Here is a 12,329-nt window from a genome sequence, read left to right on the forward strand (position 1 = left end):
AGGCATTAGCTAAGAACTATGCACAAAAAATTCTACAGTCATAATTGCCAATATCAACTCTTATGCTTTAGAGATACTCTGAGCACTTACAGAAGAAAGGCAGAAAATCAATGTGGCCCTCCATCCTGGCTTCAACCCTTTCCCTGGAACTTACCCCCTTTTATTCTTGTGCTTACATATACACACCCCAGCTTCCAGCTATTCAAGGTAATTAGGTAAAGGTCTAACTTCATATACAGGAAATGGTTGCTATTATCTAGTCAATTTTGGGTAACAAGAATCATCAGACTGGCTAAAGAGGTTGATCAGTTCATTCTCTCCTATCTCACTTTATAGATAAAACAATGGAGGCACCGAGAAGTTAAGAAGCTTGCCAAAGGCCCCGTAGAGCTGGGACAGGAAGTCAGCCTGACTCCTGGACAACACGCTTTCCACTATTCCATTCTGCCCCAGGATTCTGGTTTCTGAGATGGCTATCACACTTCACTCTTTCTACCAAGGGATTCAATCTTTAGTGGAGAATCTGAAAACCAACACATGAAAAATGAAATAAGTCACAAATGTTCCTTAGAATGGAAAATGTGAGGAAATGTGCATCTCTTGTATTGTGGACACATCATAGATCCCAACAATCTCCTCACAGGCAGCACAGTGTGTGGAAAGTACACAGGCTTGGAATTTGATAAGTTGGGCTTTAATCTTGCAAGGCAGTTAACCTTTCAACCTTATTTCCTCATCTGTTGAGTGGGTTCAGTTACACTGTTATGAGGATGAAATGGGAAAACGTATGTGAAGCTCTGTGTACAACATAGTCATTTAACAAATGTTGGCTTCTTTCCTCTTGACAGAGAAAATACCACCAGAGGTCCTGGAAAGCAGGACTCTCTTCAATGACAACTGCTTGCATTAAAAAATAACTACGTCTTAAGGAAGCAGCTGAGAATCATAAGATGTGGTCATGGTTGAGATGGTATCTATCGCAAGAACACCATCACTGAAATGTGGTTGTCTGTATGGGGGTGGGGAAGTGGTGGTGGTGGTGTGCAGATGCACATATGCAGCTATTTCCTGCTGGCAGTGTGACTCAAAGCACAGGAAATACCACCTCTAGAGTGTGTCATTTTCAAACCATGAAAAACTATAATTATATGTGTGTATGTATAGTAGTGTTTCTTTGAAAAATAAAAAGAGAGACAGAGAGAGAGAGGGAGAGTAGAGGAGAGATAGAATTCACTCTGATGTCTGTTTCACTGCTAATCTGTGAAATGTTTCCACCTGGTAGGCAGGGAAGAAACTTGGTAGAGCACTGGGGCACAGCACTTATGACTATAGGTAAGGAAACAGCATGAAGGACAGTCTCTAGATATAGAACTGTTATTTTCCGGCTCATGATGACCCTTCCTTGGGTTTCCAAGGCAATATCACTACAGAAGTAGATTGCCCAACCTTCCTTCCAACAAGCGGTTGCTGGCTTTGAACCTTCAGCCTCTGGTTAGCAGTCACATGCCTTAGGCACTATGCCACCAGAGCCCCCATCTGACATATAGTAGGACATTAATATTATGTTCCTTCCTCTTTCCCTTCAGTTATCCCTCCATATTATGCTTTGTCAAACACCAAATTACAGTTGCAGCAGTATATTGATAGAGAACTTCCAGAAATGCAAGCTGGATTGAGAAGAGGACATGGAACAAGGGATATCATTGCTGATGCCAGATGGATCTTAGCTGAAAGCATAGAATACCGGAAAGATCTTTCCTTGTGTTTTATTGACTATGCAAAAGCATTTGATTGTGTGGATCATAGCAAATTATGGATAACATTGAGAAGAATGGGAATTCCAGAACTTAATTGTACTCATGAGGAACCTGTACACAGACCAGGAGGCTGTTGTTCAAACAGAACAAGGAGACATTGCATGGTTTAAAATCAAGAATGGAGTGTGTCAGGGTTGTATTCTTTCACCATACTTATTCAATCTGTATGCTGAGCAAATAATCCGAGAAGCTGGACTATATGAAGAAGAACATGGCATCAGAATTGGAGGAAGGCTCATTAACAACCTGTGATATGCTGATGACACAACTTTGCTTGCTGAAAGTGAGGATGACTTAGAGCATTTACTGAAGAAAGTTGAAGAATACAGTGTGCAGTATGGATTGCACCTCAATATAAAGAAAACAAAAATCCTCACAAAAAATCCTCACAACTGGACCAATAATGGGAGCTCTGGTGGTGTAGTGCCTAAGGTATTTGACTGCTAACCAGAAGGCTGGCTTTTCAAACCCACCAGCCACTCCTTGGAAGGAAGTTTGGGCAATCTACTTCCATAGTGATACCACCTCGGAAACCCAAGGAGGGGTTGCTATGAGTCAGATTCGACTCCATGGCACTGCATTGCATTGCATTGGACCAATAAGCAGCCTTATGATAAATGGAGAAAAGATTGAAGCTGTCAATGACTTCATATTACTTGGTTCTACAGTCAGCACCAATGGAAGCAGCGGTCAGGATATGAGACAATGTATAGCACTGGGCAAATTGGCTGCAAAAAACCTCTTTCAAGTGCTGAAGAGCAAAGATGTCTCCTTGAAGACTAAGGTGTGCCTGACACTAGACCATCAGAGCTCTCCACTTGAGAGATATTACAGTTCAAATCTATGTTCTACCAGTAATGAAACCCACCCACTGCCATTACGTCAATTTTGACTCATAGTGACCGTATAGTACAGTGTATGGCTGCCCTACAGGGTTTCCAAGGCTATAAATCTTTACAGAAGAGGACTGCATCACCTTACTCTCATGGAGCAATTTTTGGTTACCAGCTGAACACTTTAACCACTATGCCACCAGAGCTCCTCTACCAATAACAGGTTGAGTAATTGGGAACTGGACTCTTCCCTATATGAGATGCATTTTTCTCATCCATGATCAGAATAGAGATAGAAAATAGACTACATTATCTCCAAAGTAGCTTGAATGAGCTTGGATGTAAAAAATTCAAAGCACTTGCTGTTGTTGTTAGGTGCCGTTGAGTCATCTCCAACTCGTAGCAACCCTCTGTACAGCAGAACAAACCACTGCCTGGTCCTGTGCCAGCTCCACCATCCTTGCTATACCTGAGCCCATCATTGTAGCCACTGTGTCAATCCACCTTACTGAGGGCCTTCCCCTCTTCCGTTCACCCTCCACTTTACCAAGCACGATATCCTTCTCCAGGGAATGATCCCTTCTTACAACATGACCAAAGTAGATGAGATGAAGCCTGGCCATTCTTGCTTCCAAGGAGTATTCTGGCCGTACTTCTTCAGGACAGATTTGTTAGTTTTTTCAGTAGTCCACGGTACTTTCAGCATTCTTCATCAACTCCACAACTCAAAAGCATCGACTCTTCTTCAGTCTTCCTTGTTCATTGTCCAGCTCTCACATGCATATGAGGTGATTGAAAATACCATGGTTTGTGTCAGGCACACCTTAGTCTTCAAGGAGACATCTTTGCTCTTTAGCACTTGAAAGAGGTCTTTTGCAGCCAATTTGCCCAGTGCTATACATTGTCTCATATCCTGACTGCTGCTTCCATTGGTGCTGATTGTAGAACCAAGTAACATGACCGCTTCAGTCTTTTCTCCATTTATCATAAGGCTGCTTATTGGTCCAACGCAATGCATTGCAGTGCCATGGAGTCGGATCTGACTCATAGCAACCCTTCCTTGGGTTTTCGAGGTGGTATCACTACAGAAGTAGATTGCCCAAACTTCCTTCCAAGGAGTGGCTGGTGGGTTTGAAAAGCCAGCCTTCTGGTTAGCAGTCAAATACCTTAGGCACTACACCACCAGAGCTCCCATTATTGGTCCAGTTGTGAGGATTTTTTGTGAGGATTTTTGTTTTCTTTATATTGAGGTGCAATCCATACTGCACACTGTATTCTTCAACTTTCTTCAGTAAATGCTCTAAGTCATCCTCACTTTCAGCAAGCAAAGTTGTGTCATCAGCATATCACAGGTTGTTAATGAGCCTTCCTCCAATCCTGATGCCATGTTCTTCTTCATATAGTCCAGCTTCTCAGATTATTTGCTCAGCATACAGATTGAATAAGTATGGTGAAAGAATACAACCCTGACACACTCCATTCTTGATTTTAAACCATGCAATGTCCCCTTGTTCTGTTTGAACAACAGCCTCCTGGTCTGTGTACAGGTTCCTCATGAGTACAATTAAGTTCTGGAGTTCCCATTCTTCTCAATGTTATCCATAATTTGCTATGATCCACACAATCGAATGCTTTTGCATAGACAATACAACATAAGTAAAGATCTTTCTGGTATTCTCTGCTTTCAGCCAAGATCCATCTGGCATCAGCAATGATATCCCTTGTTCCATGTCCTCTTCTCAATCCAGCTTGCATTTCTGGCAGTTCTCTCTCAATATACTGCTGTAACCGTTTTTTAATTATCTTCAGTAAGATTTCACTTGCATGAGATATTAATGATACTGTTCAATAATTTCCACATTCTGTGGGATCATCTTTCTTTGGAATGGGTACAAATATGGATCTCTTCCAGTCAGTTGGCCGGTAAATGTCTTCCAAATCTCCTGGCATAGCTGAGTGAGTGCCTCCAATGCAGTATCCATTTGTTGAAACATTTCAATGGGTATTCCAGCAATTTCTGGACCTTTCTTTTTTGCCACTTCCTTCAGTGCAGCTTCAACTTCTTCTTTCAATGCCATTGTTTCTTGATCATATGCCACCTCCTGAAATGGATGAACATCAACCAATTCTTTTTGATACAGTGACTCTGTGTATTCCTCCCATCTTCTTTTGATGTTTCCTGCATTGTTGAATATATTGCCCATGTTGTTGTTGTTGTTATGTGCATAGAATCTTTTAATATTGCAACTCGAGGTTTGAATTTTTTCTTCAGTTCTTTGAGCTTGAGAAATGATGAGCATATTCTTCCCTTTTAGTTTTCTAACTCCGTATCTTTGCGCATTTCATTATAATAATTGGCTTTGTCTTCTCAAGCTGGTCTTTGAAATCTTCTGTTCAGCTCTTTTATCTTATAGTTTCTTCCATTTACTTTAGATACTCTTTGTTCAAGGGCAAGTTTCAGAGTATCTTCTGACATCCATTTTGGTCTTTTCTTCCTTTCTTGTCTTTTTGACCTTTTACGTTTCATGGATGATGTTCTTGATGTCACAATTCTTCTGGTTTTCAGTCATTTGCTGTTTAATGCATGAAATTTGTTCTTTAGATGATCTCTAACTTCAGGAGAGAGATAACCAAGGTCATATTTTCACTCTCAACAGACTTATTTTAATTGTCTTCAGCTTCTACTAGAACTTGCATATGAGCAACTGATGGTCTGTTCCACAGTCAGCTCCTGGCCTTGTTTTGGCTGAAGATATTGAGCTTCTCCATCGCCTCTTTCCACACATGTAGTTGATCTGATTCCTGTGTACTCCATCTGGTGAAGTCTATGTGTATAGCTGTTGTTCGTGTTGTTGAAAAAAGTATCATATTGTGGAAACATCATAGATCCCAACAATCTCCTGACAGGTAGCACAGTATGTGGAAAGTATACAGGCTTGGAGCTTGATAAGTAGGGCTTTAATCTTGCAAGGCAGTTAACCTTTCAATCTTATTTCTTCATCTGTTGAGTGGGTTCAGTTACAGTGTCGTGAGGATGAAATGGGAAAATGTATGTGAGGCTCCATGTACAACATAGTCATTTAACAAATGTTGGCTCCTTTCTTCTTGCCAGAAACCACCACCAGAGGTCTTGGAAAGCAGAACTTTCTTCAATGATAACTGCCTTCATTTAAAAGTAACTACGTCTTAAGGAAGCAGCTCAGAATCATAAGATGTGGTCATGGTTGAGATGATATCTATTGAAAGAACACCCATCACTGAAATGTGTTTGTGTATCTCTGTCTCTATTTTTTTTTTTAAAGAAACACTACTATACATACACACATAATTATAGTTTTTCATGGTTTGAAAATGACATACTCTAGAGGTGTGTATTTCCTTTATATACTTGCAACAAATAAGTCATTGATCTTGCAAAATTCTATCATGCGATCTCCAGTGTTATTTCTATCACTAAAGCCATATTTTCCAACTACTGGTGATTCTTCCTTGTTTCCAACTTTTGCATTCCAATCACCAGTGATAATCAACACAACTCGATTGTATGTTTGGTCAATTTCAGACTGCAGAAGCTGGTAAAAGTCTTTAGTTTCTTCATCTTTGGCTTTGGTTGCTGGTGTGTAAATTTGAATAATAGTAGCATTAACTGGTCTTTCCTGTAGATGTATGGATATTATCCTATCACTGACAGCACTGTATTTCAGGATAGCTCTTGAAACATTCTTTTTGGCAATGAATGTGTTGCCATTTCTCTTCAATTTGTCATTCCTGGCATAGTACATCATATGATTGTTTGATCCAACAAGGCCAAAACCAGTCCATTTCAGCTCACCAATCCTAGGATATCGATCTTTATGCATTCTGTTTCATTTTTGACAACTTCCAATTTTCCTAGATTCATACTTTGTACATCCCATGCTCCGATTATTAATGGATGTTTGCAGCTGTTTCTTCTCATTTTGAGTTGTGCCACATCAGCAAATGGAGGTCCTAAAAGCTTTACTCCATTCATGTCATTAAGGTCAGCTCTATTCTGAGAAGGCAGCTCTTTCCCATTCATATTTTGAGTGTCTTCTGACCCAAGGGGCTCATCTTCCAGCACTGTATCAGATAACGTTTCAGGGCTATTCTTAAAGTTTTCCAGTAATGTATCAGACAGTGTTTCACTGTTATTCATAAGGTTTTCCCTGGCCAATTCTTTAAGAAGTAGATGGCCTCTTCTTTCTTCTGAGTTTTAGTCTGGAAGCTCCGCTGAAATCTGTCCGCCATGGGCAACACTACTGGTGTTTTCAACAGCCTCACAGCAACACACAAGACACCACAGTATGACAAACTAACAGAAAAGTTTGTTTCTCTTAGCTGTTCCAAACAGCTCTGCCCACTTCCTGCCCTTCCCCCTACCTCTTCTCCCTGTCAGCCCTGGCTCCTGCTTTGTGCCTGGGGGCTCTCTTTCCCCTTACCTGTATCTGGCAGTTGGCCCTGGCTTCCCACTTCCTGCCTGGGGCTCTCTCTCCCCTTACCTGTATCCAGCCATCAGGCCTGGCTTCCCGCTTCCTGGCTTGGCACTCTCTAAGCACTGCCTATAAGGAATTGCAAACAGATTTCAGTTTGGATGCCAAATCTCGTCTGTAGCCATATTGAAAAGGATTCTGAGGCAGTGTCTGGCTTAGTGGGAAACAGTGCTATAAATCATCAGTGATGTCTTCATGGGTTCCTTCAAAAGAACAGTCTGAATTTTAGTGGAAGTTTTGTCTTTCTAATGATGTTTTGCTTCAACTAATTGTAAAATTATATAATTAGTGTTTCTCAGTTACATACCAACCAGAAGGAGACAGGCATAGGCAATGTAAAATCATTTTAGGGAAGGAAAACTGAGATTTTAAATTCATAATCAATAATCCATTCAGTGGATAAAGAAGACTAGTACCCTACTTCAATAATCCCAGAATTCCCTTCACATCACTGTCTAGAGCAGTTCTTTGTACTTACTAAGTGCTCAATTAAATTTCACTGTGTTAAATAGTTGAGAATTTTAGGAATGATTCCCTCCTCAAGAATCGGGCTACTAACTGGAATGTCTGATTATGATTACTAGTAACTTGTAGAGGCATAGGTGAGTTGGTGAATAAGGGTCTTTGACTAAAATGTATCCATCACCTATTATGTGCCAGGAAGATTAAGAATTATTTTAGTTAATCCTAATTTTAACCCTATGACTTTGGTATTATTGTCATTATCGTTCTCTGAGTTGAGGCTCAGAGAGTTTCAGTAACTTGCCCAGTAATTCACAGTAGATTAGTGGTGGGGATGGGATTCAAACTCATGTCAGTTTGACTCCAAGGTCCATGCAGGGGAGTTCTTTCAAACCTTCACTGTTCCCTTCTGAAAGAACAACAGAAACAAACAGCATGGGGCAGCAGGAAAAGCACTGGACCTAGAATGTTTCCTATCCTAGCTCTGGTAGTGACTAGCTGTGTGACCTTGAGCAAGTTATCTCCCCTCTTTGGACCCTGCCTTTCCATCTGTAACATAACTGATACAGACCAAAAAAATCTCCTTTCCAAAGCTGTCAGTCTACAACGCATATGAAAGGTAAAAAAACAAAGGTATAGAGATGGTAAAGGGGATGACAAGCAAAAATCCAGGGAGTAGTATTTTCAGAGACCAGAGACCCAATTCTAGTACTACCAGCCCAAGAGCAGAACAAGCTCAGAACTATCCCCACAAGTCCCTTCTGTCCTAAAGCGAAGAGGGAGTCAGAGGAAGATCCCTCTTGTGAGAAGCAGGCCATGGGCTGGAATTTTTGTGTCCATAAGCTATGGGCCCAAGCCCATCTGCCCTCCTTTGGTTCATGCTATGACTCCTCCCTCACCCTAGGGTCCTAGACCTGCTCATGGCCAAGTTGACATGAGGTGCTTGGTGCCTACAAAATCCTATAGAGAAAGGTAGTCAGTGGTAGACAGCACTCAACTCACCAATTTTTCACCACCTCAAACCTTTTCCCTATCAATTTAAGACAGGAAGATAGGGGCAGAAGCAGGGCCATCCTCAGAAACTCTCACAAGTGGAAGGAGAGTCTGCAAAACCACCACTGTGGAGGGACTCACAGCATTTTTGCTGTGGCTGTAGACCAGTTGGTGCCAGAAGCTACACACTCACATCTCTTACAAGGCCCATTCCAGCCAGAACTTTGTATTTTGAGGATATTTTCACTAATCACTGCAAGTTCCCAAGAAACCCTTCTACTTTACTTACAAAGAATCAAGGAAGTACATGGGAGACTTGGCAACCTAGAAACCAACAAGCCAAGAAAACATAGGGAGGGGCAGGGGGTGAGGGAATCTCTTTAACCGTACCCTGGCTAGATAGAAGAGAGATAATCACAGATCATCCATAACCCCTTGCAAGTGAGAAGAATCAAAGGCACTGGCAATTCTCCAGGCTGCATGTGTCTCCTTTCACAATAAAAGATACATCATCCCCATGTCCTGAAAGAGAAAGGACTTGGGTTGAACCCCAGATCCACTGCTTTCAAGACTCTCCATTTTCTCAGGAGATGAAAGAATTCCCACTTCTCACTACACTTTAAGAGTCAATTAATATTTTCTCTGTGTCTTCCCCACTTTCTAAAATATATGTAGCAGTCCCTGCCTTACCAATTCTCAAGGTTGCCTTGAGGAACTAAGTGGATAATATTCATGAAAGAGTTTCATAAACTGTGAATGGATAAAGGATTAATGCTGCCAAGAGACTCTGATGGCTAAATCAGAAGATTAGTCTAAATCCTCCAGCCTTCCTGGCAAAACTACTCAAGGAATTCCACTTAATAATGCTGAGAATGGGGAGCAGGGCCATATCCAGGTACAGAGAGCACTGCACATAACTTGCAGGGAAGAAAATGATGGGTGAGGAATCCTGTTTTCATTATTCCTAACATCTGTAACCATCACTGCTCAGTGTCCTATCTCGAACCAAAATAGCCACCTGCTTCTCTTTGGCTGGGTGCTGGGATGGCCTGTCCCTGTTTCTCAGGGAGCAGATGTAAAGTTAGTGAATGAGAATCTGAAGATTTAGGCAAGTCATCTACCCTGTCAAAATCGTCAAAGTCAATTTCCTCACACCTCTGCCAACCACACAAGAGTATATGAGCTCAGGAGAAATAATGGGCATATAAATCCTTTGCAATTTGTTAAGCACTGTGTGTCTATGAGTTATATATAATTAGTATCTGATTAGATACTGTACACATAAATCCACTATTTATGATTTGTGTGTCCAAGGAAGTAAAAACATGGTTTAAGATTCTTTTTTGTAATGACTGGGATAGGGATCATGAAAATATTCCTGCTAGCTTAGATTCAAGAATTCTTTTACTGCCTTCAAAGCCCAAGACTGCACAGGTGTTTAAGATTCTTTTTTGTAATGACTGGGATAGGGATCATGAAAATATTCCTGCTAGCTTAGATTCAAGAATTCTTTTACTGCCTTCAAAGCCCAAGACTGCAAGGTGGTAAATGGCAGGGCCTGGACTCAAGCCCTGGACTTCATCATTCTGGTCTAGTGCTTTTTTTAACCACAAAGGTGAGTGAATGTCTAGAACTGTTGGCATGAACATTTGGGTTCCTCTAAATAAGAACAATATGTCAAAGTGACAATCCTTTTGTGGAACTCAAATCAGATGAAAAATTGGCTTGGTTCAGAGAACACTTTTAATTTTGTTTTTGAAATCAATTTAAACATTTCTGAAAATATGCATGTTCAAATGTGAGCTACTTCTTAATTTATTTTGTTCAAAAAATTTTAGAAATGTTAATTATGTATGATTTGGCTCATGATTCAGTTAAAAAGTATATATTTACATATATGAAGATATATGTATGTGATTATGTATATTTCATTTTCAACTCAGTGCTTAATAAATTACAGGAGTTTAGTTAGGTTTTTAATAAAGACCTCATTTCTGGCAGAAGTCCTATAAGATAAATTAAGAGGCATCAAGGAGGAAAAACTCTGTCCAGGAAGTAGACCTAAAATTGGAACCCACAAATTCAGGTTCTGAATGAGAAGTGCCACTTATGGTTTAACAACAACAACAAATACTCTATCTTCTTACAGCCCACCTCCTCCTTTCCTCATTCATAAGGACTTTTTGGGCCACTTACCTGACTCTCTCCTCTTCAGCCCTCTTCAGGGCAGCATCCCGCTGCAGAACCTTCATGATGGCCTCTTGTTCCTCCTCTGTCAGGAAGCTTAAGTCAATCATTTTGAAAATTGTATACAAAAAATAAGAGTAATAAATCTGGCTTAAAGTTCTTAAAGCTCAGCAACTAATATAGCAGAACAAGATGATTAAAAGGTGCAGAAACAAAACGCAATCTCTTGTTTAGTTCTACAGCAAGAGTCTTGTTTTGGCTCAGCAAAAGTTTTGGGTGGCTGATCACAAAATCCTAAGCACCCTTTTCCTATAAGGACATGGCAGTTTGAGTAGTGGTCTAAGGGACGATGTAAAAAAGAAACTCTCAGAAGGACGCTGCATTCCTTGCCAGGTAGGTCACTTGTTCTTACAGTGACATTCCTACTCTCACTCCTTTTCTGGACCAATCTTGGACACAGTGTATACTCCCTTTGCCCTTGTGGTCAACTTGATGAGAGGTAGCAGCACCTGAGCATCACCTGCAATGAAAATGAGAAAGCAACTATCAGACAGTGAAGGGAAGTTCCTATTAGTCATTATTGCGAGATTTTAAACATGCCTGAGGGAAAAAAATGTCCCGTGTGAGATGGTCTCTGAGATCAGGGAAACCAGTTCTGCTGGCTTCCTGAGCAAATGGGTCATGAAACATGCTTCAACCCAATTCCAGACTGCTAAAATGGAGAGCACACAAAAATGCCTGTCAATGTTTAACAATCTACCTGAGAGAAGGGATGATTGCAAAAAGGAACTTATTCTCTCTCTGCAAATGCTAGGCTAAAAGGTCATGCTAAAAGTCAGTAAGACTAGGGGGACATGACTCCAGTTGTCAAGTGATTATGGATTAAGGAACTAGAAATAAAAATTCACAAATGCTCACTTCTTTACAAGTAGTGATATTCCACACTGGAGTATATCTTGCTCTGAAATAAGAAGAGTACTGGTAGTAGGTAAAGGTAGTTTGTACAATAGTGGGAGTTGTTATTCTTCACCAGGTCCCATTTCAAATCTTTGCTGGGCCTGGAACAACTTAGCACGTTTGTCTCCCTTCAAAGAACACTTACTGGTGTGTATATATAAACTGGGGGAAAGGAAGAGGCAGAATTTCAAAACACCCTGTCATCCAAAGGAAGCATTTTTCAGCAGGACCATGAGTGAAATCCTATTTTCTTTTTATTGTGATTTGGGTGAAAATTTACAGAGCAAATTCACTTTCCATACAGCAGTTCACATACACTTTGTCTCATGACATTGCCCACAATTTACCACAATGCAACAGCTCCCTCCCCACTTCCTCCCCACTGATACCTCTTCTCTGTGTCCATCCCTCCATGCACTCCTGCCCCCTGAGCTGTCTCCCTGTGCATAAGCAGCCCTTCTTTCTCTCATGCTTGTTCTCTCCAAGGAGTGTATCTACCTCAGGTAAATGTTCAACTCATGCCTGTCTATTGTTTGGCTGGAAGCCACAGGCATGCGTTTAATTCCAGA

General features: G+C 40.9%; 1 protein-coding gene across 1 annotated transcript in view; it reads right to left on the bottom strand.

The window, feature by feature from the left end:
* Window positions 1–10,913, bottom strand: part of SYTL2 (synaptotagmin like 2) — an 81,897-nt gene extending 70,984 nt beyond the window's left edge. Inside the window, exon 1 of the mRNA XM_007946250.2 lies at window positions 10,813–10,913. Within this exon, the coding sequence (XP_007944441.2) occupies window positions 10,813–10,913 (101 nt within the window). The remainder of the gene's footprint in view (window positions 1–10,812) is intronic.
* Between the last annotated feature and the right edge of the window lie 1,416 nt (window positions 10,914–12,329).

Source organism: Orycteropus afer, unplaced genomic scaffold (assembly GCF_000298275.1).
Source record: "Orycteropus afer afer isolate SDZICR_OR568_19922 unplaced genomic scaffold, OryAfe1.0 scaffold00154, whole genome shotgun sequence".
Taxonomy (NCBI): domain Eukaryota; kingdom Metazoa; phylum Chordata; class Mammalia; order Tubulidentata; family Orycteropodidae; genus Orycteropus; species Orycteropus afer.